The 25973-nt window shown below is 39.0% G+C and overlaps 1 protein-coding gene across 6 annotated transcripts; it reads left to right on the top strand.

Annotated features, from left to right (window-relative positions):
- Positions 1-3548: 3548 nt before the first annotated feature.
- On the top strand, positions 3549-25028 carry b4galt7 (xylosylprotein beta 1,4-galactosyltransferase, polypeptide 7 (galactosyltransferase I)). Of its 6 annotated transcripts, none has more exons than XM_061891572.1 (6): positions 3735-4232; positions 4328-4372; positions 15466-15810; positions 19303-19528; positions 24284-24367; positions 24445-25028. In XM_061891572.1, exons 1-6 carry the CDS (start codon positions 4180-4182, stop codon positions 24703-24705), a joined length of 1014 nt encoding a protein of 337 aa, XP_061747556.1. In that variant the 5' UTR covers positions 3735-4179; the 3' UTR covers positions 24706-25028. The 6 variants fall into 6 exon arrangements, with proteins under 6 accessions (XP_061747562.1, XP_061747561.1, XP_061747556.1 ...); XM_061891573.1 differs by having other exon boundaries at positions 15469-15810; XM_061891578.1 differs by lacking the exons at positions 3735-4232; positions 4328-4372 and adding an exon at positions 3549-3714 and having other exon boundaries at positions 15469-15810.
- The last annotated feature ends 945 nt before the right edge of the window (positions 25029-25973 follow it).

Here is a 25973-nt window from a genome sequence, read left to right on the forward strand (position 1 = left end):
ACCGGATCGGACCGGACCCCCTCCACAGGGTAGAGTGGGACATAGAAGAAAAAGAAAAGAAACAGCAGATCAACTGGTCTAAAAAGGGAGTCTATTTAAAGGCTAGAGTATACAAATGAGTTTTAAGGTGAGACTTAAATGCTTCTACTGAGGTGGCATCTCGAACTGTTACCGGGAGGGCATTCCAGAGTACTGGAGCCCGAACGGAAAACGCTCTATAGCCCGCAGACTTTTTTTGGGCTTTGGGAATCACTAACAAGCCGGAGTCCTTTGAACGCAGATTTCTTGCCGGGACATATGGTACAATACAATCGGCAAGATAGGATGGAGCTAGACCGTGTAGTATTTTATACGTAAGTAGTAAAACCTGTAATCTTTTAATGCTAGACATGGGGAGACCCGAAAATAATACGTTACAGTAGTCGAGGCGAGACGTAACAAACGCATGGATAATGATCTCAGCGTCTTTAGTGGACAGAATGGAGCGAATTTTAGCGATATTACGGAGATGAAAGAAGGCCGTTTTAGTAACGCTTTTAATGTGTGCCTCAAAGGAGAGAGTTGGGTCGAAGATAATACCCAGATTCTTTACCGTGTCGCCTTGTTTAATTGTTTGGTTGTCAAATGTTAGAGTTGTATTATTAAATAGAGTTCGGTGTCTAGCAGGACCGATAATCAGCATTTCTGTTTTTTTGGCGTTGAGTTGCAAAAAGTTAGCGGACATCCATTGTTTAATTTCATTAAGACACGCCTCCAGCTGACTACAATCCGGCGTGTTGGTCAGCTTTAGGGGCATGTAGAGTTGGGTGTCATCAGCATAACAGTGAAAGCTAACACCGTATTTGCGTATGATGTCACCTAGCGGCAGCATGTAGATGCTGAAGAGTGCAGGGCCAAGGACCGAACCCTGGGGAACTCCACACGTTACCTTAACATATATATATATATATATATATATATATATATATATATATATATATATATATATATATATAAATATATATTCTACTTTAGTTACTTTGAATTTACAACCCCCTGGCGCTGTTTTATTTTGTACTGTTTTTGTACTGTTTTTGTACTTACTTTGATTATTGTTTCTCGTCTGTTTGTAAATGTTAAAATTTATAAATAAAAGTTTAAAAAAAAGAAAAAGTTTTTCAACTCGTTTAAATCGGGGTCCACGTTAATCTATTCATGGTTCAAGTATCATTGGCAAATTTTCACTTAGTACCGGCCTCGTCGTGCTGTGGGGCAAAAAAGTTCTCCCACTTAAAATGATGACAGAGGTCTGTAATTTTCATCATAGGTACACTTCAACTGTGAGAGACAGAATGTGAAGAAAAAAAATCCAGGAATTCACATTGTAAGAATTTTTAAGAATTTATTTGTAAATTATGGTGGAAAATAAGTATTTGGTCAACCATTCAAAGCTCTCACTGATGGAAGGAGGTTTTGGCTCAAAAACTCACGATACATGGCCCCATTTATTCTTTCCTTAACACGGATCAATTGTCCTGTCCCCTTAGCAGAAAAACTGCCCCAAAGCATGATGTTTCCACCCCCATGTTTCACAGTAGGTTTAGTGTTCTTGGGATGCAACTCAGTCTTCTTCTTCCTACAAACACGACGAGTTGAGTTCATACCCAAAAGTTCTATTTTGGTTTCATCTGACCACGTGACATTCTTCCAACCCTCTGCTGTATCACCCATGTGCTCTCTGGCAAACTTCAGACGGGCCTGGACATACACTGGCTTAAGCAGGTGGACACATCTGGCACTGCAGGATTTGATTCCCTGTCGGCGTAGTGTGTTACTGATGGTAACCTTTGTTACTTTGGTCCCACCTCTCTGCAGGTCATTCACCAGGTCCCCCCGTGTGGTTCTGGGATTTTTGCTCACCGTTCTCATGATCATTTTGACCCCACGGGAGCCCCAGATTGAGGGAGATTATCAGTGGTCTTGTATGTCTTCCATTTTCTGAAAATTGCTCCCACAGTAGATTTTTTCACACCAAGCTGCTTGCCTATTGTAGATTCGCTCTTCCCAGTCTGGTGCAGGTCTACAATTATTTTCCTGGTGTCATTCGACAGCTCTTTGGTCTTGGCCATAGTGGAATTTTGAGTCTGACTGTTTGAGGCTGTGGACAGGTGTAGGTACATCATAGGTACACTTCAACTGTGAGAGACAGAATGTGAAAAAAAAATCCAGGTATTCACATCGTAGGAATTTTAAAGAATTTATTTGTAAATTATGGTGGAAAATAAGTATCTGGTCAACCATTCAAAGCTCTCACTGATGGAAAGAGGTTTTGGCTCAAAATCTCCCGATACATGGCCCCATTCATTCTTTCCTTAACACGGATCAATCGTCCTGTCCCCTTAGCAGAAAAACAGCCCCAAAGCATGATGTTTCCACCCCCATGCTTCACAGTAGGTCTGGTGTTCTTGGGATGCAACTCAGTATTCGTCTTCCTACAAACACAACAAGTTGAGTTCATACCCAAAAGTTCTATTTTGGTTTCATCTGACCACGTGACATTCTTCTAACCCTCTGCTGTATCATCCATGTGTTCTCTGGCAAACTTCAGACGGGCCTGGACATGCACTGGCTTGAGCAGGTGGACACATCTGGCACTGCAGGATTTGATTCCCTGTCGGCGTAGTGTGTTACTGATGGTAACCTTTGTTACTTTGGTCCCACCTCTCTGCAGGTCATTCACCAGGTCCCCCCGTGTGGTTCTGGGATTTTTGCTCACCGTTCTCATGATCATTTTGACCCCACGGGAGCCCCAGATCGAGGGAGATTATCAGTGGTCTTGTATGTCTTCCATTTTCTGAAAATTGCTTCCACAGTAGATTTTTTCACACCAAGCTGCTCGCCTATTGTAGATTCGCTCTTCCCAGTCTGGTGCAGGTCTACAATTCCTTTCCTGGTGTCCTTCGACAGCTCTTTGGTCTTGGCCATAGTGGAATTTTGAGTCTGACTGTTTGAGGCTGTGGACAGGTGTCTTTTATACAGATAACAAGTAAAAAAAAAAGTGCCATTAATACAGTTAACGAGTGGAGGACAGAAGAGCTTCTTAAAGAAGAAGTTACAGGTCTGTGAGAGCCAGAGATCTTCCTTGTTTGAAGTGACCAAATACTTATTTTTCACCATAATTTACAAATAAATTCTTTAAAATTCCTAAAATGTGAATTCCTGGAATTTTTTTCACATTCTGTCTCTCACAGTTGAAGTGTACCTGTGATGAAAGTTACAGACCTCTGTCATCATTTTAAGTGGGAGAACTTGCACAATCGGTGGCTGACTAAATACTTTTTTGCCCCACTGTATGTGTTCTCTTTTTGGGATTTCACTATATGGTCAGCCTAATATTTACAATCATTGACCCCACAAGGGAATAAGCGGTAGAAAATGGATGGATGGATGGATGGATGGATTGGCATCGCTAATAACGCGCAGAGTGCTGCCGCTGTCTGAACGAGCCACAAAGCTCCGCCCCCATGCGCGCTCCCGCGATACGGATACAAATATTTCAGGAAGAGAGAATTTCGCACTAACCGGAGGTAAACTCCCGACAGATGAGTTTCTCCTCTGACCTTTTAAAATCAATAAATTAAAAAAAAAAAATCTGGTCGGCAGACACAAGCAATAATTGTTTGGGGAACATGCTGCTGCGCAACAGACCCTGGACATGGCCAAGGTTTTAAGGAGGTAGGAACATTAATTTCGCATCCAATTTGTTCCTATTCGAACTTATACACGTTGCACCTGTTATCGCCGGATGTTTTCTTAACGTGAACTTTTACTGAGAGGAGGAAGAAAATGTCTGGTTGTGTTTATGTCTTCTAACTGCTCGTCCGTGTCGGCTCACACATTTAAAAAGCGGTCGGTGCGTGGCGCTGTCACGGCGACCCACGTCTTGCTTTTTAGCCTGAAGCTAGCGCTAGCACGTTAGCATAGCTAGCTGCAGGTATGCTAGCATGCTACGTGTACACACCGGGCAGCAGCTTCCTGGAAAACTGCATTTTTAATCTGCTCACTTTTTGCTGAATCTTTGGCCAAGTCCATGGACTTATTTAGTCTATTGATGCCACAATGGTAAAAAATTGAAAAAAAAAAATAAAAAAATAAAAAAATCAAAGCACAGCCACTGTTAGATGAATGACTTTTTAAAACATGATGTTCTCGTCGAGAAGAAAGCCTGTGCTCTACTTCAAGGAGGAGAGAAGGTGAGAATTTTTTTTATTATACATAACATTTGCTTTATTTATTTATTTAAAAAAAAAAAAAGAAAACTGAAGTCAGTCCTTGTTGGTTTCCCAAGAAATGAGTCATCACAAAAAGTTGTTCATCACGAAGTGAAGGCTGAGTGAGTGAAAGACTGAGTTAATTAAAGGCCTACTGAAATGAGATGTTCTTATTTAAACGGGGATAGCAGGTCCATTCTATGTGTCATACTTGATCATTTCGCGATATTGCCATATTTTTGCTGAAAGGATTTAGTAGAGAACATTGACGATAAAGTTCGCAACTTTTGGTGGCTAATAAAAAAGCCTTGCCTGTACCGGAAGTAGCAGTTGATGTGCGCGTGACGTCACTGGTTGCAGGGCTCCACACATATTCACATTGTTTATAATGGAAGCCACCAGCAATAAGAGCAATTCGGACCGAGAAAGCGACAATTTCCCCATTAATTTGAGCGAGGATGAAAGATTTGTGAATTAGGATATTGATAGTGAAGGACTGGGCTTCACGGTGGCAGAGGGGTTAGTGCGTCTGCCTCACAATACGAAGGTCCTGCAGTCCTGGGTTCAAATCCAGGCTCGGGATCTTTCTGTGTGGAGTTTGCATGTTCTCCCCGTGAATGTGTGGGTTCCCTCCGGGTACTCTGGCTTCCTCCCACTTCCAAAGACATGCACCTGGGGATAGGTTGATTGGCAACACTAAATTGGCCCTAGTGTGTGAATGTGAGTGTGAATGTTGTCTGTCTATCTGTGTTGGCCCTGCGATGAGGTGGCGACTTGTCCAGGGTGTACCCCGCCTTCCGCCCGATTGTAGCTGAGATAGGCGCCAGCGCCCCCCGCGACCCCAAAAGGGAATAAGCGGTAGAAAATCGATGGATGGATAGTGAAGGACTAGGGAAAAAAAAAATGTGGCGGCGGCAGTGTGAGCGTTTCAGATGTAATTAGACACATTTACTAGGATAATTCTGGAAGATCCCTTATCTGCTTGCTGTTTTAATAGTGTTTTAGTGAGATTTTAAAGATTGTAAGGACATACCTCGAGGTCAGATGGCTGCGGTGAACACGCAGTGTCTCAGAGAGAAACCGAGGAGCCAAGCTCACTGCTGCCTTTTTTGACAGCTGCTGCAGGACGACGAATAATCCATTGATGTCTCCGGTAAAATATAGATCACAATTTCCCCATCCAAAAACATGCTGGTTGACGTAGAGAAAACATGTTCGGTTGGCCGCTCTGCTTCACAACAAACAAACAAACACCGTCTGTGTCTCGGTGCTAAAGACAGCTGCAATACACCGCTTTCCACCAACAGAATTCTTCTTTATAGTCTCCATTATTAAATGAACAAATTGCAAAAGATTCAGCAACACAGATGTCCAAAATACTGTGTAATTATGCGGTTAAAGCAGATGACTTTTAGCCGATAATGGTGCATCTGCTAATATTTCCTGACAGTCCGTGACGTCACGCGTAAGCGTCATCATTCCGCGACGTTTTCAACAAGAAACTCGCGGGAAATTTAAAATTGCAATTTAGTAAACTAAAAAGGCCGTATTGGCATGTGTTGCAATGTTAATATTTCATCATTGATATATAAACTATCAGACTGCGTGGTCGGTAGTAGTGGGTTTCGGTAGGCCTTTATAATGAGTTAGCATGTTGAGAGAACCGAGGTTGAAGTGAGCCTGCTTGTCATGTTTGCTTGCTGTGTGCTGCTAACATCTTTTTTCACCAATTATCACCTCAGACAACACTTAGCTCTCCAAGTACTATCATAAGGACCGACATTAAAACGCAGTGGCGTAGTAGGTCTAAATATTCATAAAAAACGCAGCAGAGGTTTTATTTAAAGGCCTACTGAAATGAGATTTTCTTATTTGAACAGGGATAGCGGGTCCATTCTATGTGTCATACTTGATCATTTCATGATATTGCCATATTTTTGCTGAAAGGATTTAGTAGACAACATCGACGATAAAGTTCGCAACTTTTGGTCGCTAATAAAAAAGCCTTGCCTGTACCGGAAGTAGCGGACGATGTGCGCGTGACGTCACGGGTTGTAGAGCTCCTCACATCCTCACATTGTTCATAATGTGAGGCACCAGCAGTAAGAACAATTCAAAACGAGAAAGCGACAGTTTCCCCATTAATTTGAGCGAGGATAAAAGATTTGTGAATTAGGATATTGATAGTGAAAAAAAAACGATGTAATTAGACACATTTACCAGGATAATTCTGGAAGATCCCTTATCTGCTTACTGTTTTAATAGTGTTTCAGTGAGATTTTAAAGATTATAAGGACATACCTCGAGGTCAGATGGCTGCGGTGAACACGCAGTGTCTCAGAGAGAAGCCGAGGAGCCAAGCTCACCGCTGCCTTTTTTGACAGCTGCTGCAGGACGACGAATAATCCACTGATGTCTCCGGTAAAATATATATCACAATTTCCCCATTCCAAAACATGCTGGTTGACGTAGAGAAAACATGTTCGCTTGACCGCTGTGCTTCACAACAAACAAAGAAACACCGGCTGTGTCTCGATGCAAAAGACAGCTGCAATCCACCGCTTTCCACCAACAGCATTCTTTTTTATAGTCTCCATTATTAAATGAACAAATTGCAAAAGATTCAGCAACACAGATGTCCAAAATACTGTGTAATTTTGCGGTTAAAGCAGACAACTTTTAGCCGCGAGTGGTGCAGCTGCTAATATTTCCTGACAGTCCGTGACGTCACGCTTGTGCGTCATCATTCCGTGGCGTTTTCAACAAGAAACTCGCGGGAAATTTAAAATTGCAATTTGGTAAACTAAAAAGGCCGAATTGGCATATGTTGCAATGTTAATATTTCATCATTGATATATAAACTATCAGACTGCGTGGTCGGTAGTAGTGGGTTTCGGTAGGCCTTAATAAGGAGTTAGCATGTTGAGAAAACAGAGGTTGAAGTGAGCCTGCTTGTCATGTTTGCTTGTTGTGTGCTGCTAACATCTTTTTTCACCAACTATCACCTCAGACAACACTTAGCTCTCCAAGTACCATCATAAGGACCGACATTAAAACGCAGTAGCGTAGTAGTCCTAAGTTTTCATAAAAAACGCAGCAGAGGTTTTATTTAAAGGCCTACTGAAATTAGATTTTCTTATTTAAACGGGGATAGTGGGTCCATTCTATGTGTCATACTTGATCATTTCACGATATTGCCATATTTTTGCTGAAACGATTTAGTAGAGAACATCGACGATAAAGTTCGCAACTTTTGGTCGCTAATAAAAAAGCCTTGCCTTTACCGGAAGTAGCAGACGATGTGCGCGTGACATCACGGGTTGTAGGGCTCCTCACATTGTTTATAAGGTGAGCCTCCAGCAGCAAGAGCTATTCAGACCGAGAAAGCGACAATTTCCCCATTAATTTGAGCGAGGATTAAAGATTCGTAGGTGAGGAAATTTGAGTGAAGGGCTAGAGAGAGAAAAAAAAAAGGCGATTGCAGTGATAGCGATTCAGATGTTTTTAGACACATATACTAGGATCATTCTGGGAAATCCCTTATCTGCCTATTGTGTTGCTAGTGTTTTAGTGAGTTAAATAGTACCTGATAGTCGGAGGGATGTGCCCACGGGTGTGTTGACGCCAGAGTCTCTGAGGGAAGTCACGAAGCTGCAGCAGGACAGAAACACCGCTTATCCCCGGTAAGAGGCGACTTATTACCACAATTTTCTCACCGAAAACTGACGGTTGACATGTAGTCGGGATCCATCAAGCAAGAATGGGAAATAATTCCACCTGAAAAGCTTCAAAAACTGGTCTCCTCAGTTCCCAAACGTTTACTGAGTGTTGTTAAAAAGAAAGGCCATGTAACACAGTGGTAAAAATGCCCCTGTGACAACTTTTTTGCAATGTATTGCTGCAATTAAATTCTAAGTTCATGATTATTTGCAAAAAAAAAATGTTTTTCAGTTGGAACATTAAATATCTTGTCTTTCCAGTCTATTCAATTGAATATAAGTTGAAAAGGTTTTGCAAATAATTGTATTATGTTTTTATTTACCATTTACACAATGTGCCAATTTCATTGGTTTTGGGTTTTGTATATAGAAAAAAATATATATAAATATATATATGTCTTGATTGGATTATCCGGAGAATAGTGCTCGATACCGTGGTAGAGCGCAATATGTAGGTGTGGGAAAAAATCACAAGACTACTTCATCTCTACAGATCTGTTTCATGAGGGGTTCCCTCAATCATCAGGAGATTTTTTGTGATTTTTTTCCCACACCTACATATAAATATATATATATATATATATATATATATAAATTAACCGTTCATGCTCCCTTCAGGTTTGGTCCCGGGACACCGAAGTGTGTCTCTCATAAAAATGTTAAAAATAAAAAAATATTATAAATTAATTTTTAAAAGTTCAATTTATATCTCATAATGTTTACTCATCTTGACAGAAAAAAACAGGAATGTAGAACTTTTTGCAAAGATGCAAAGAATAATAATTGGACCCTTAAAAAGATCAATAATTCATAACGTTGATTTTATTACGTTAGCAGGTTTCCCAGAAAATACAAAAACTTTTTAAATACTTTGATCACTGAAACAATACTCATTAATTTTTGTGCCTACCCAAGACTAAAAGTAAACAGACAACATACTTTTATCAAAAGTACTGTACGTTGTTTTTTTAAACTCACCCGCAGCTAGTTTGGCTAACACTAACCGCCTACTAAATGCTATGTGTGAAACTCAATAAAACATGCTCTGATTAAAACTTAGCAGTGTGAAAATGCTGTGATGGCGTTAAAAGTTATGTTCAATCATCTCAGGGCTGATATTCGCCATCTCTTAAACAGCTTCATAACCCAACTTCTTTCAGCTTGACTTTCACGCTGGAAATGAGAAAATTGTCACCAAATCCCCCCGAAAGCAATCATGACCACAGTGCTGGTAGTTAATGATGCCGCACGTTTGCGCCATGTTTTGAACTTCCCTCCATCCATTTTCTACCGCTTGTCTCTTTCGGGCTCGCAGGGAGTGCTGGAGCCTATCTCAGCTGCATTCGGAAGAAAAAAAAAAAAATTAAGCGCATAATCTTGCATTCAGCAAGCGCATAATCTTGCATTCAGCCATGTTGATAAGTGATTAATTCCAGCAAGACCCACAATGCAATGCGTTTCCACATCACACTTTTAGGCCCTATAATGCACGTCTTTACCAAAACAGTGAGACAAACGGGAAATGTTTGAGACATTTGTGACTGCCTTGCATGAACAAAGGGAGTTGTACAGCCAGTAATTGCATGTTCTACTGAAATGTTAGGAATGAGAAAAGACCGGAAAGAATACTTAAACTATTGTTGGTCCCAAAATACATGTACTGATTACTTTCTAAGAATTGAACAATGTTCTATTCTATTCTAATCTATTAATGTGGTACTTGGGCAATTATGGTAATCATGACGTCACATCAATAATTACGATAAATCAACCAATAAAATGAGCTGATAAAAATAAAGTCGTTGGTCTTGCTTTTGTAGCTACAACCGTTCCCTTGCCTACGGTGTGGTTGCATATTTGTGGTGTCATTATACCACGTGTGCCACCTGTAGTGTGAAAATAAATCATCATGGCGCTGCGCTTGGGCATTTCTTCAGCATTTTAGAAGAAGACATTTCACTAGTAGTACGCCAAACTTGTTCTGCAATAATTAAACATGGAGGGTTCAAGACGAGCGTCTGACACGTCACTTTAAAAGTCTCTCACTTGAAGACTTATGGAAGCGGCACAAAGCCGCATGTGCTGCTAAGCCGAGACCTGATGTTATTAGCAGCGACCACAGCAAAGGTAAAGCCACGGGGGCTAATGAGAAACCATTCTATAAGAGACAACAGTTAGAAAGAAAGACCTAAGGGGAAGATAACTTCACGACAAAATGAGTAATCGTTTATGAAACCTCAAGAAGTATCGTATTTAGTCTTTTGAAGAAGGCAGCCAACAATATGTAGATCAGGCGTCTCAAACTCAATTTGCCTGGGGGCCACTGGATGCAGAGTGTTGGTGAGGCTGGGTTGCAAGAAAATATTTCTTAAAAAAATATATTTTTAAATGCCTTTATTTTTATTTTCAACGCAAAATAACAACAAAATATAAGTGAACAAAATGAGAATTAAGTAATATGAGGCAATGCAAATTAAACAAACAAAAAATATATCGGTTTGAATTGGTCCAGGTTATTGGGGACTGTTATCATTGACAAACAGGTGTCGCGGTGCAACTCCAGCCAGGCACGTAAAAAAAAACCTGTCTCCATGGCAACGTTTCTGTCGCTTTCACACATTTGCCGTTTTTCCCTTAACGCAGGGGTAGGCAACCCAGAATGTTGAAAGAGCCTTTTTGGACCCTAATAACAGAAATTGTCTCTGTCTGGAGCCACCGAGGGTGGGGTGTGTGGCTCACCCTGGAGTTTACAGTTACGGTAGCACAATTAGCCCCGAACGGGCTAACATCACGACTAACATGTTACACGTCCGATTCGCCCAGCGACTCTCTGTCGGCGTATCAGCGCTGGGGTCCAGTGCACCACGGTTTTGTATTGTCGCTCGGTCCTTCAGCGGAGTGCTTCGGAAGCTACCGGTCCGCTCGGCTCCCTGGCGCCGGGGAGAGAGAGAGAGCGAGAGAGAGAGAGACGCAATTGGACCGCTGGCCGCGTGTCTGAGACCCCTGATGTAGATGATGTATTGGTACATTAACCTTTTACAATGATCAAGAAAAGGTGAGAAAAACTGAGAAAAATTATCCTGAAGGCGGTAAAAGTTTATCTTAAACCCTGGGTTCGGTCAGAATAAAGGTAGGGTTTGGCGTCGGGCATCGATTGGAACCATGTCTCACATTCCAATTCTCTTCGGAACTGTTCCAAGTTTTTAAACATCGATTCCTATTTTTGATGCTCAGCCCGTCCACCGGAAGAAATAGCTGATACAGAGGCGGCTAACGGCAAAGTGTCAGTCTCCATGTCTGTGTGGTGCCACTCTCCTAACTCAATAATTCTTCATTGCGGCAAATAAACTTCATTTCTTATTATTGAGTGTTATCATCACTGGAGGACCAGGCTAAACAGGTTGCATACAGAGTACGGATGGGTGCTATCTTTACCGCGATATATACTGCAGCCTCATGCTATAACGATGTACATGTATTATAATATATTATTTGGTATATATATGATGATATTACTTTTTCAAAACCGGTTACAAACGCTTCTATTGTACCTGCTAAGTTATGCAATAACATATCACATAATTTCCAATTGTTTTATTTTGTTTTGTTTACCCTAATTTTTCAGACTGTATAGCGCACCGGCTTATAGGCTGCACCCACAACATTTTGGGGAAAAAATATTTCCCACATATATTAGCCGCACCAAACTATAAGGTGTGTGTGTGTATACGTGTGTTTGTATAAATGTGTGTTTGTATATATATGTGTGTGTGTATATATATTTGAGATATATATATGTGTGTGTATATATATATACACATTTATATATGTATATATATATACATAAATCTATATATGTATGTATATATATATGCATATATATATATGTGTGTATATATGTATATATTTGTATGTGTATGTATATGTAAATTTTGTATATGTATATACTGTATATGTATGTATGTGTGTATATGTGTATGTGTATGTATATGTATATAAGCATACATATGTATGTATATATGTGTGTGTGTGTATATATATATGTGTATATATATATATATATATATTTATATATACATGTGTGTGTGTATATATATATTTATATATGTGTGTGTATATATATATATACACACATTTATATATGTATGTATACATTTATATATGTATGTATATATGTATATGCTTATATGTGTGTGTATATATATATGTATATATTTGTATGTGTATGTATATTTAAAAAATTGTATATGTATATACTGTATATGTACGTATGTGTGTGTATATGTATGTATGTATATGTAGATAAGTATATATATATATATATATATATGTGTGTTTGTGTATGTGTGTATGTATATACATATATGTGTGTGTATATGTATGTATATATATATACATATATACATGTGTAATATATATATACATATATATATGTGTGTGTATATGTATGTATATATATACATATATATATGTATATATATATATGTGTAATATATATATGTATATATATATATATATACATATATATTTATATGTATGTATGTATGTATGTATGTATGTAGCGAAATTAGTAATTTACACAAAGATTCTGTAAATGTTTGTTTTCATACCTTAATTGTTTCCAAAATGTGTCTGTAGCACAGCAGTAAAACGGCTGATCAAACAAAACAGAAGTCATCGTCATGGACTCCCTAGCTGCGGAAGCCAGCTCTCTAATAAATTCAATACTCAATAACTCCACAGTGACGTTTTGTTGAATTTACTGAGGAATTTGTGAAACTGAAGCAATACAAAAAGAATGCTGAAGGTAACAATACTAACAAATATACTCATAAATGTGTTAGCACATTAGCTAGTGTCATTACAGTAGTATTTACAAATATGCATGAAAACACTCCTACGGACATCACAAAGGGCATGGTTTAGTAAGTAAGTATTGTTTTGCTTATATTGTGAAACTTATAAACATTGCTTGGAGTGGTGAATGAAGAATCCAAACGAGTAGAACCGCAGTGGGTGGTTTTAAGATGGAATGACACTTCTACTTCCGGTTGAAAGCACTAAATGGTTTGTTAAAAATCTGTAAATTAGCGACGCCATTTCATCAGCCGCAGGGCTCAAAGTTTCTGAAAAAGATTTAGCATGTGGTCCGGAATTTACGGTAATCTACTTGTTAATTTATTGTTAATAATTGGTTACTTTTTGTTCTATCTACCCATCCATCCATGTTCTACCGCTTATGTTAAAATGTAATAATCACTTATTCTTCAGTTATTTCAATACTTCAATGTATTTTTACTCATACTACAGATTTGGGTATCGATCCAATACCAAGTAGTTACAGGGACATTATTGGTCATATCAGTTCTGATACTGATATGTTTTCATCACCATTAGAATCAGACCAAAACAAAGGATGGCGGCGTAACGATGTCAATTAAATATTTAATTTGTTGGCTCTGATTAAAATCCTTTGGTTTTTTTCCCTTTAAAGACCTCCTGTGTCTAAGGGCTTATTTCCTGAGTTTGTAAACAATAGAAAATATTTTTTGATAGTAAAAAAAATGTTGATCCAACCACTGTGGTATCGCCCTGATACTATACTACTTGGTGTTGATATTTCTGTCAATCCGCCTTGCTTATTTTCAAGTGCGCTAGCTGGCGGTTAGCATATCCTCCTAGCATATTTAGCTAAAGGACCGTTCAGGAAAGAAACAAGACTACCATCTCTCAGCCTTTTCAAGTCTCAAGACCAAGACAAGCCTTTTTTGGGTGGCGAAGATCTACTGTACACGTATATGTACAAAACCCAAAACCTGTGAAGTTGGCACGTTGAGTAATTCATAAATAAAAACAGAATATTATGATTTGCAAATCCTTATCAGTTTATATTCAATTGAATAGACAGCAAAGACAATATATTTAATGTTGCAACTGAGAAACATTTTTTTTGGTGCAAATAATCATCCATCCATCCATCCATTTTCTACCGCTTATTCCCTTTGGGGCTGCGGGGGCCGCTGGTGCCAATCTCATTAACTTAGAATTTAATTGCAGCAACACGTAGCAAAAAGTAGTCATAGGGAAATTTTTACCACTATTTTACATGGCCTTTTATTTTAACAACACTCAGTAAAAGTTTTGGAACTGAGAAGACCAACTTTTTAAGCTTTTCGGGTGGAATTCTTTCCCATTCTTGCTTGATATAAAGCTTATGTTGTTCAACAGTCTGTTGCAGTATTTTAGGCTTCATAATGCACCACACATTTTCAATGGGAGACAGGTCTGGACTACAGGCAGGCCAGTCTAGTACCCGCACTCTTTTACTATGAATCCATGCTGTTGTAATACGTGGCTTGGCAATGTCCTGCTGAAATAAGCAGGGGCGTCTATGATGACGTTGCTTGGATGGCAACATGTCTAAAAGCTGTATGTACCTTTCAGCATTAATATTGCCTTCACAGATGAGTAAGTTACCCATGCCTTGGGCACTAATACACCCCCATACCGTCACAGATGCTGGCTTTTGAACTTTGCACCTATAACAGTCCAGATGGTTCTTTTCCTCTTCGTTCTGGATGACACGACGTCCACACTTTCCAAAAACAATTTGAAATGTGGACTCGTCAGCTCACAGAGCAATTTTCCACTTTGCATCAGTCCATCTTAGATGAGCTCAGGCCCTGCGAAGCCGCTGGCATTTCTGGGTGTTGTTGATAAATGGCTTTGGCTTTGCATAGTAGTTTTAACTTGCACTTACATATGTAGCAACCAACTGTAGTTACTGACAGTGGTTTTCTGAAGTGTTCCTGAGCCCATGTGGTGATATCTTTTACACACTGATGTTGCTTTTTGATGGAGTACCGCCTGAGGGATCAAAGGTCCGTAATATCATTGCTTACATGCAGTGATTTCTCCAGATTCTCCAAACCTGTCGATGATATTACGGACCTTAGATGGTGAAATCTCTAAATTCCTTGCAATAGCTGGTTGAGAAATGTTGTTGGACAATTTGCTCACACATTCGTTCACAAAGTGGTGACCCTCGCCCCATCCTTGTTTCATGGAAGCTGCTTTTATACCCAATCATGGAACCCACTTGTTCCCAATTAGCCTGTTCACCTGTGGGATGTTCCAATTAAGTGTTTGATGTGCCTTCCTCAACTTTCTCAGTCTTTTTTGCCGCTTGAGTCAGCTTTTTTGAAACACGTTGCAGGCATCAAATTCCCAATGAACTAATATTTGCTAAAAAAAACAAAGTTTTCCTGTTCGATTGTTAAATATCTTGTCTTTGTAGTCTATTCAATTGAATATAGGTTGAAAAGGTTGTATTAATCATTGTATTCTGTTTTTATTGACCATTTACACAACGTGACAACATCTCTGATTTTGGTGTTTAGTAGGAGCGGTTGGCGAAAAAGTTTGTTGTGATGGGAGTTGTTATGCAATGATAGCATGTGTGTGTGTGTGTGTGTGTGTGTGTGTGCGCACGCCAGCAGGTGTCTTCCAAGGAGATGTTCAGTGTGGAAGCTCTTTGCACTCTGCCTCGTGCTGCTGTCCGCCCCGCTGCTCTGGCTGCAGCTCAGCTGCTCCGGCGACGGCCCGGCCGCCTCCCCGCACCACGGCAGGGACGCCCCCCAGCAGCCATGCCGGCCTGAGAGTAAGGCGGAGTCGGCGTGGGGGGACGAGACGTCGTGGGGCCCGCACGCGCTGGCCGTGGTGGTCCCCTTCAGGGAGCGCTTCGAGGAACTGATGGTCTTCGTCCCCTTCATGCACACTTTCCTCAGCCAGAAGAAGATCCGCCACAAGATCCTCATCGTCAACCAGGCGGACCACTACAGGTGATCTAGTCATGTGACCTCATTTAAAGGCCTACTGAATCCCACTACTACCCACCACACAGTCTGATAGTTTATATAATCAATGATGAAATATTAACATTGCAACACATGCCAATGTGTTGCAATGTTACGGCCTTTTTAGTTTACTAAATTACAATTTTACATTTCCCGGGAGTTTCATCTTCAAAACGTCGTGTAATAATGACGTGTACGCAAGACGTCACGGGCTGTTAGGGAATATGAGCGCTGCACACACACACAGCTAAAAGTCGTCTGCTTTAACGGCATAATTATACAGTTTTTTGGACATCTGTGTTGCTGAATCTTTTGCAATTTGTTCAATTAATATTGGAGAAGTCACAGAAGAAAGATGGAGTTGGGAAGCTTTAGCCTTTAACCACACAAACACACGGTGATTCCTTGTTTAAAATTCCTGGAGGTGAAACTTTCCTATGGATCAGAGCGCGGTCAAGCGAACATGGATCCTACCGGAATTCAACCAGCAGGTTTCAGTGAGAAAATTATGGTTAAAAAGTCAGTTCTTACCGGAGAAAAGCCGAGCTTGTCCATAGCTGCCGTCGACTCCCCTGAGACACTGCGCGTCAAGACACCCGTGGTGACACCCTTCCGACTATCGGGTACTATTAAACTCACTAAAACATTAGCAACACAATAAAAAGATAAGGGATTTCCCAGAATTAACCTAGTAAATGTGTCTAAAAACATCGGAATCTGTCCCAATGCAATCGCGTTTTTTTTTTTTTAGTCCGTCTGTCATCCTCGCTCAAATTAATGGGGAAATTGTCGTTTTCTCGGTCTGAATAGCTCTTTTTGTTTGAGGCTCCCATTAAAAGCAATGTGAATATGTGAGGAGCCATCAAACATGTGATGTCATCGTCTGCTACTTCCGGTAGAGGCAGGGCTTTTCTCTTAGCACCAAAAGTTGCGAACTTTATCGTGGATGTTCTCTACTAAATGTTCTCTACTAAATCCTTTCAGCAAAAATATAGCAATATCGTGAAATGATCACGTATGACACATAGAATGGACCTGCTATCCCCGTTTAAATAAGAAAATCTAATTTCAGTGGGCCTTTAAAGGGGAACATTATCACCAGACCTATGTAAGCGTCAATATCTACCTTGGTGTTGCAGAAGAAAGACTATATGTTTTTTTAACCGATTTCCGAACTCTAAAAGGGTGAATTTGGCGATTTAAACGCCTTTCATTTGATATCCTGTCGGAGCGATGACCTTTCACCCTTGACGTCACCACATGAAGCATCCGCCATTTTCTCAATATTATTACACGCACCAAGTCAAATCAGCTCTGTTATTTTCCGTTTTTTCGACTGTTTTCTCTTACCTTGGAGACATCATGCATCGTCGGTGTGTTGTCGGAGGGTGTAACAACACGAACAGAGACGGATTTAAGTTGCACCAGTGGCCAAAAGATGCGAAAGTCCCTCGTTCGTTCCGCACACTTTACCGACGACAGCTATGCTACGACAGAGATGGCAAGAATGTGTGGATATCCTGCGACACTCAAAGCAGATGCATTTACAACGATAAAGTCAAAGAAATATGCAATATTGGAAAATAGACCACCACTGAATCTGCCGGAGTGCGAGCTATTCAGGGACGACGGCAGACTTTTCCCGCAGACGAGCGAGGTAAACCCCCTGGATATGTTGGCTGAGACGTGATTTATCTTCTTTTTCTGTCTCATTTTGTCCACCAAACTTATAACGTGCATGAATGCACAAAGGTGAGTTATGTTGATGTTATTGACTTATGTGGAGTGTGCTAATCAGACATATCTGGTCACGGCATGACGGCAAGCTAATCGATGCTAACATGCTATTTTGGCATTCTCTCTGGCACTCATCGAGGGTGGACGCTCCCCATTCCTCTCCCTTATCTCTCCTGCTTGCTTCTTTGTTTTGTCTTGTCTTAACTTTATTTTTGCCTCTTTTTGCACTGCTCTCCATATCTAAACATTGGAACTATTTAACTGGCCTCAACAAAATTGACAAGATCTTGGGTTTGAGGGAACCTGTTGTTGTGACGAAGCGGTTGTTGCTGGACACACGACGGACTCTTGGGAGAAGAAGGAGGGCCGCGTGCCTGGCGGCACTCCTTTTCTGTCGAGGACGTGAAGATATCCACCTATTCAGAATTATGACAACAGGACTTCTGCTGATTGGAGTAAGCGTTGCTCTGGTTTGTCGACAAAATGAAAGTTGCTGGCAGTCTTCAAAGTACCCCAAAGCTGCCACAAATGATTAGAGGATGCGGGAAGAACTGTGGATTACATCGGACTCTCTACCCCGCAGGTTTGAGGATCAGTCATAGACAATTTAGACTGAAAAGCTAATTTTATTTTCACCCGTATAAAAAAATCATTCTAACTTAGATTGTTTCCCTGGCTTCAAAACTCTCCCGAAGGACAGCGCAGCGAAGACACAACAAACTCCCTTCTTGTCTCTCATGGACACACACACCTTTTGTTGTTGACTTTGGACGAGATGGCACAATGCATCAAGGCCCCGGAACAGAGACACACTACGGGCGTATACACACACACAAAAAAAATATACGCCACACATACACCCCCTCTATCTCGAGGTGTATGTTGTAATATGTATATGTGCTTTGCTACGGAGGTTTTTTCCCACTCCGAACTGGGCCCCTTAGGATCCCAGTCTGGATTGTATTTTTTTACTCATCCTTCCCCAGCGTTTACCTTTTTCCCATCTCTTACGGGGCGCCTTATGGCGACCAATCAGCGTTCTTGTTCTGTAACCCTGTACACTGTTTGTTTGTCTAATCTTGAACAGGTTTGTGCTGAAAACAAAGTTTCGTTGTACTCATGCAATGACAATAAAGACCTATCCTATCCTTTCCTATCATAGCTGTATGTACATATTGCATCATTATGCCTCATTTGTAGCTATATATGCATCCAGCCTTTACCTCCACCTACATTTAATGCCAAACAAACACATACCAATTGTTGGTTAGAAGGTGATCGCGGAATTCGTCCTCGCTTCCTCCCGTGCCGCTGTCTGATATGGCTCAATCTCTTCAGTTTCCTCTTCAGTTTCATCTTCAATTTCGTTTTCGCTATCTGCCTCCACACTCCAACCATCCGTTTCAATACACGCGTAATCTGTTGAATCGCTTACGGCGCTGAAATCCGAGTCTGAATCTGAGCTAATATCGCTATACCTTTCTGTGCTATCCGCCATGTTTGTATCTGTGTGGACTTGCTGTGACGTCACAGCATAATGGACGGGTGGATATAACAACGGTTAAAATCAGGCACTTTGAAGCCGTTTTTCGGTATATTGCGTGATGGGTAAAATTTTGAGAAAAACTTCAAAAAATAAAATAAGCCACTGGGAACTGATTTTTATTGGTTTTAACCCTTCAGAAATTGTGATAATGTTCCCCTTTAAGAGGAGGATGACATGTTTCCTCCCCGCCTCAGGTTCAACCGGGCATCTCTTATCAACGTGGGCTACTTGGAGAGCGGCAACGACACCGACTACCTGGCCATGCACGACGTGGACCTGCTGCCGCTAAACGAAGCGCTGGACTACTCGTTCCCCGCCGAAGGACCTTTCCATGTGGCGTCGCCTGAGCTCCACCCCATCTATCACTACAAGACCTACGTGGGCGGCATCCTGCTCCTCACCAAGGCACACTACCAAATGGTACGCTACGCACACTTGGGGTGTGTCTCCGTTGGAATACTTCCATCAGTACACTTCACTAAGTCCATACCCCCTTCAAACATAGGCATCTTGGCTCGTAGTGGAAAAGTAGAATGGAATACTTTTATTGTCACTGCATTAAAAATACAACAAAATTGGAGCGCTTCTCCAGTGAAATGCTTAGTCCAGGGGTCGGCAACCCAAAATGTTAAAAGAGCCATATCGGACCAAAAAAAATTTAAAGCCTTATATAATATATATACATTAGCTGTATTAGCCTACTGTCAAAATGACTTTAAAAGTCTTATACACGTGTTATAATGAACGCAACACATGATGTGTCTATATTAGCTATATTAGCCTAATACTAAAGTTACTTTAAAAGTTGTATATAAGTGTTATAATGAAGGCAACACATGATGTGAGTGTCTATATTAGCCTATCAAAATGACTTTAAAAGTCTTGTATTAGTGTTATAATGAAGGCAACACATGATGTGTCTATATTAGCATACAATCAAAATGACTTTAAAAGTCTTGTTAAGTGTTATAATGAAGGCAACACATGATGTAAGTTTCTATATTAGCCTACAATCTAAATGACTTTAAAAGTCTTGTATAAGTGTTATAATGAGGGCAACACATGATGTGTCTATATTAGCTATATTATCCTAATACTAAAATGACTTTAAAAGTCGTATATAAGTGTTATAATGAGGGCAACACATGATGTAAGTGTCTATATTAGCTATATTATCCTAATACTAAAATGACTTTAAAAGTCGTATATAAGTGTTATAATGAGGGCAACACATGATGTAAGTGTCTATATTAGCTATATTATCCTAATACTAAAATGACTTTAAAAGTCGTATATAAGTGTTATAATGAAGGCAACACATGATGTGTCTATATTAGCTATATTATCCTAATACTAAAATTACTTTAAAAGTCGTATAAGAGTTATAATGAGGGCAACACATGATGTAAGTGTCTATATTAGCTATATTGTCCTAATACTAAAATGACTTTAAAAGTTGTATATAAGTGTTATAATGAAGGGAACATATGATGTAAGTATCAATATTAGCTATATTAGCCTACTATCAAAATTACTTTAAAAGTATTGTTTTAGGGTTATAATGAAGGCAACACATGATGTAAGTGTCTTTATTAGCCTACAATCAAAATGACTTTAAAAGTCTTATATAAGTGTTATAATGAAGGCAACACATGATGTGTCTATATTAGCTATATTAACCTACTATCAACATTATTTTAAAAGTCTTTAATTAGTGTTATAATGAAGGCAACACATGTTTTTATTAGCCTACTATCAAAATTACTTTAAAAGTCTTGTATTAGTGTTATAATGAAGGCAACACATGATGTGTCTATATTAGCCTACAATCAAAATGACTTTAAGAGTGTTGTATAAGTGTTATAATGAAGGCAACACATGGTGTAAGTGTCTATATTAGCTATATTAACCTACTATCAACATTATTTTAAAAGTCTTGTATTAGTGTTATAATGAAGGCAACACATGATGTGTTTTTATTAGCCTACTATCAAAATTACTTTAAAAGTCTTGTATTAGTGTTATAATGAAGGCAACACATGATGTGTCTATATTAGCTGTATTAGCCTACAATCAAACTGACTTTAAAAGTCTTGTATTAGTGTTATAATGAAGGCAACACATGTGTCTATATTAGCCTACAATCAAAATGACTTTAAGAGTGTTGTATAAGTGTTATAATGAAGGCAACACATGGTGTAAGTGTCTATATTACCCTACTATCAAAATGACTTAAGTCTTGTATTAGTGTTATAATGAAGGCAACACATGATGTAAATGTTTTTATTAGCCTACTATCAAAATTACTTTAAAAGTCTTGTATTAGTGTTATAATGAAGGCAACACGATGTGTCTATATTAGCCTACTATCAAAATGACTTTAAAAGTCTTATATAAGTGTTATAATGAAGGCAACACATCATGTAAGTGTCTATATTAGCTATATTAGCCTACTATCAAAATGACTTTAAAAGTCTTGCATTAGTGTTATAATGAAGGCAACACATGATGTGTCTATATTAGCCTACTATCAAAATGACTTTAAAATTTCTAATGTGTTATAATGAAGGCAACACATGATGTAAGTGTCTGTATTAGCCTACAATCAAAATGACTTTAAAAGTCTTATATAAGTGTTACAATGAAGGCAACACATGATGTAAGTGTCTGTATTAGCCTACAATCAAAATGACTTTAAAAGTCTTATATAAGTGTTACAATGAAGGCAACACATGATGTAAGTGTGTATATTAGCTATATAAGCCTACTATCAAAATGACTTTGAAACTATTGTATTAGTGTTATAATGAACGCAACACATTATGTGTCTTTATTAGCTTACAATCAAAATTACTTTGTCTTGTGTAAGTGTTATAATGAAGGCAACACATTATGCAAGTGTCTATATTAGCTATATTAGCCTACTATCAAAATGACTTTAAAAGTCTTGTATTAGTGTTATAATGAAGGCAACACATGATGTGTCTATATTAGCCTACAATCAAAATGACTTTAAAAGTCTTGTATAAGTGTTACAATGAAGGCAACACATTATGTAAGTGTCTATATTAGCTATATTAGCCTACTATCAAAATGACTTTGAAACTATTGTATTGTTATAATGAAGGCAACACATGTGTCTTTATTAGCTTACAATCAAAATTACTTTGTCTTGTGTAAGTGTTATAATGAAGGCAACACATTATGTAAGTGTTTATATTAGCTATATTAGCCTACTATCAAAATGACTTTAAAAGTCTTACAGTGGGGTAAAAAAGTATTTAGTCAGCCACCGATTGTGCAAGTTCTCCCACTTAAAATGATGACAGAGGTCTGTAATTTTCATCATAGGTACACTTCAACTGTGAGAGACAGAATGTGGGAAAAAAAATACAGGAATGTTAAAGAATTTGTTTGTAAATTATGGTGGAAAATAAGTATTTGGTCACTTCAAACAAGGAAGGCTCTCACAGACCTGTAACTTTCTTCTTTATGAAGCTCTTCTGTCCTCCGCTCGTTACCTGTATTAATGGAACCTGTTTGATCTCGTTATCTGTATAAAAGACACCTGTCCACAGCCTCAAACAGTCGGACACCAAACTCCACTATGGCCAAGACCAAAGAGCTATCGAAGGACACCAGGAAAAGAATTCCAGACCATCAGCAGACTGGGAAGAGTGAATCTACAATAGGCAAGCAGCTTGGTGTGAAAAAAATCAACTGTGGGAGCAATTATCAGAAAATGGAAGACATAAAAGACCACTAATAATCTCCCTCGATCTGGGGCTCCACGCAAGATCTCATCCCGTTGGGTCAAAATGATCATGAGAACGGTGAGCAAAAATCCCAGAACCACACGGGGGGACCTGGTGAATGACCTGCTTAGAGCTGGGACCAAAGTAACAAAGGTTACCGTCAGTAACACACTACGCCGACAGGGAATATACTGTAATCCTGCAGTGCCAGACTTGTCCCCCTGCTTAAGCCAGTGCATGTCCAGGCCCGTCTGAAGTTTGCCAGATAGCACATGAATGGTACAGCAGAGGATTGGGAGAATGTCATGTGGTCAGATGAAACCAAAATAGAACTTTTTGGTATAAGCTCAACTCGTGGTGTTTGTCGGAAGAAGAATACTAAGTTGGATTCTAAGAACACCATACCTACTGTGAAGCATGTGGGTGGAAACATCATGCTTTGGGGCTGTTTTTCTGCTAAGGGGACAGGACGATTGATCCGTGTTAAGGAAAGAATGAATGGGGCCATGTATCGTGAAATTTTGAGCCAAAACCTCCTTCCATCAGCAAGAGCTTTGAATGGTTGACCAAATATTTATTTTCCACAATAATTTTCAAATAAATTATTTCAAATTCCCACAATATAACTACCTGGATTTTTTTTTCTTCACATTCTGTCTCTCACAGTTGAAGTGTACCTATGATGAAAATTACAAACCCCTGTCATCATTTTAAGTGGGAGAACTTGCACAATCGGTGGCTGACTAAATACTTTTTTGCCCCACTGTATATATATAAATGTATATATATATATATATATATATGTGTATATATATATGTATATATATATATGTGTGTATATATGTATATATATATATATATATATATATATGTGTATATATGTATATATATATATATATATATGTATGTATATGTGTATGTGTGTATATGTATATAATTTTATTATTTTTAAACAACCTGGTAACTTTTTATAATTCATAATTTTCAAAAATCAATGTTGTTGTTGTAATTATGTTTTAAACATGAACGTTTTTTTTATAATTCGTAGTTTTCAAAAATCGATTTAGAAAAAAAAGTAAATTCTAAATGTACATATATTTTTTACATCGATGCTTTAAATATTTAAATCTAAAAATCGATATATATTTTTTAAACCAGAATATTTTTATAATTCATAATTTTGTGAAATTGATGTAATAAAAAAATAAGATGTATATGTATATAAACAATAAGATGTGTGTGTGTGTGTATATATATATATATATATATATATATATTCATATTTATTTCTTTTCTTTTTTTGTTTTACATCGATTTAAAAAAAATTATGAATCTATTTAGAATCCAGATGAATAAGATGTGAATCGGTTTGTTCGTACATGTCTAACCGTATACAAATGTTGTGTGTGTGTGTGTGCAGTGTAACGGTATGTCCAACCGCTTCTGGGGGTGGGGCCGCGAGGACGACGAGTTCTACAGACGCCTCAAAAAAGCCAACTTACAGGTGGGCGTGTCTCAATTTGAAAGCATAAAAGGTCCCCGCCAAACACTGACGCTTCTGCTCCTTTCGCACCCGTGCAGCTGTTCCGGCCCAGCGGTATCACGACGGGATCCGAGACCTTCCTGCACCTGCATGACCCCGGCTGGCGCAAGAGGGACCAGAAGCGCGTGGCCAGCCAAAAGCAGGAGCAGTTCAAGGTGGACCCGGAGGGCGGGCTCAGCAACCTGCGCTACCAAGTGGAGTCACGACAGCAGCTGACCATAGGGGGCGCTCCATGCACGGTCATCAACGTCAAGCTGGAGTGTGACCTGGAGCAGACGCCGTGGTGCATGTTCGCCTAGAGCGCGGCGGGCTTTTATTGTGAAAAGGTTCCGGAAGAGGAAGCGGAGCAACATGTGCCTGCTGTGAATGAACTGGCATGTAGCTTGGTTTCCTTACACTGCAGTCCTGCTGGTACTCTTATTTAATGTCACGTTTAAGCGGGGTTTTTTATTTTAAACCAAGCCAACCGTGTTGATGTGTAGCGAGGCTAGCGGCTTTACCGGAAGTAGCGTTTTTCATGAATGTGGACGTGAACAAGCAAAGTGCAAATGTTGTTTTTACTGTGAGAACCACACAGCTGTCAAGAGTTTTGTCAGCAATAAAACAAGATTGTCTACTTTTATTGACTTTGTCTTTCGGGATTTCAACCACAAAAGTGCCACTGATGACAAAACAATGACGTCATTGACGAGTATCCCGCCACTAGAGGGCGCTGCGCCGTTACATATGAGCAGTGGAGAAAACTCCTTTCTGTAGAAAGAAAGCCGACAACAGATGTAGGCCATTCAAATGTCAACTTTCTGGCTTTAAGATTCTTTAAAATAAACCAACAAATAGACTGTGGAGTGGAAATATACATAATCCCTCAATTATGAGGAAAAAAGGACGGAGTCAGTCAGTAAATGTAAATTTCCAAAGCTAACACCTGGAATCTGTTTATAATTCTGCAGTTAAAAGGAGTGTTAATTGACAAAATCGATGTCAAAAAATAGTTATATACGTTTTTTTGCATCAAATTTTTTTAAACGTTTGAATTTAAAAGTTCATGTGAAATATATATATATGTTTTTATTTTATATTTATTTTTTTAAAACAACCTGAGCATTTTTTTTTTACATTCAGAATTTTCAAAAATCGATGTAAATAATAAAATGAATATTGTACAAATATATTTCAATCAAACATTCGATGTAAATATATATATATATATATATATATATATATATATATATATATATATATATATATATATATGTGTAACTGCTGTGTACCCGTCCTGTCAAGAATCCACACACAGGCTGGTTTGGATGATGTGGTTCTTTACTGGTAGCTGCAATGAGTGATCGGAATGCACGTACACACAATATGTGGTTAGCACCTCTGCTGGTTTCGATGTCATTAGCAGAGTGCAGGAAGTCTGCTCAAGTACATAACATTTTTATATTTTTACATTTACATGAAATACAATAACAGGTGTAACTTAATACAATGGTTTCTAACAGTATACTTTTTTCGTGTGATCGTATCGTGGTTTTAACTTGCTTTTATCTTCACTGGTATTACAATC

This window comes from Nerophis ophidion, linkage group LG29 (genome assembly GCF_033978795.1).
Source record: "Nerophis ophidion isolate RoL-2023_Sa linkage group LG29, RoL_Noph_v1.0, whole genome shotgun sequence".
In the NCBI taxonomy this organism is placed as follows: Eukaryota; Metazoa; Chordata; class Actinopteri; order Syngnathiformes; family Syngnathidae; genus Nerophis; species Nerophis ophidion.

Coding starts and splice junctions, on each gene's coding strand:
- b4galt7 (XM_061891572.1), top strand. CDS start 4,180: ATGATGTTCTCGTCGAGAAGAAAGCCTGTGCTCTACTTCAAGGAGGAG. Junction 4,373..15,465: donor CATCACGAAGTGAAGGCTGA/GTGAGTGAAAGA, acceptor TGCGCACGCCAG/CAGGTGTCTTCCAAGGAGAT. Junction 19,529..24,283: donor CCAAGGCACACTACCAAATG/GTACGCTACGCA, acceptor GTGTGTGTGCAG/TGTAACGGTATGTCCAACCG.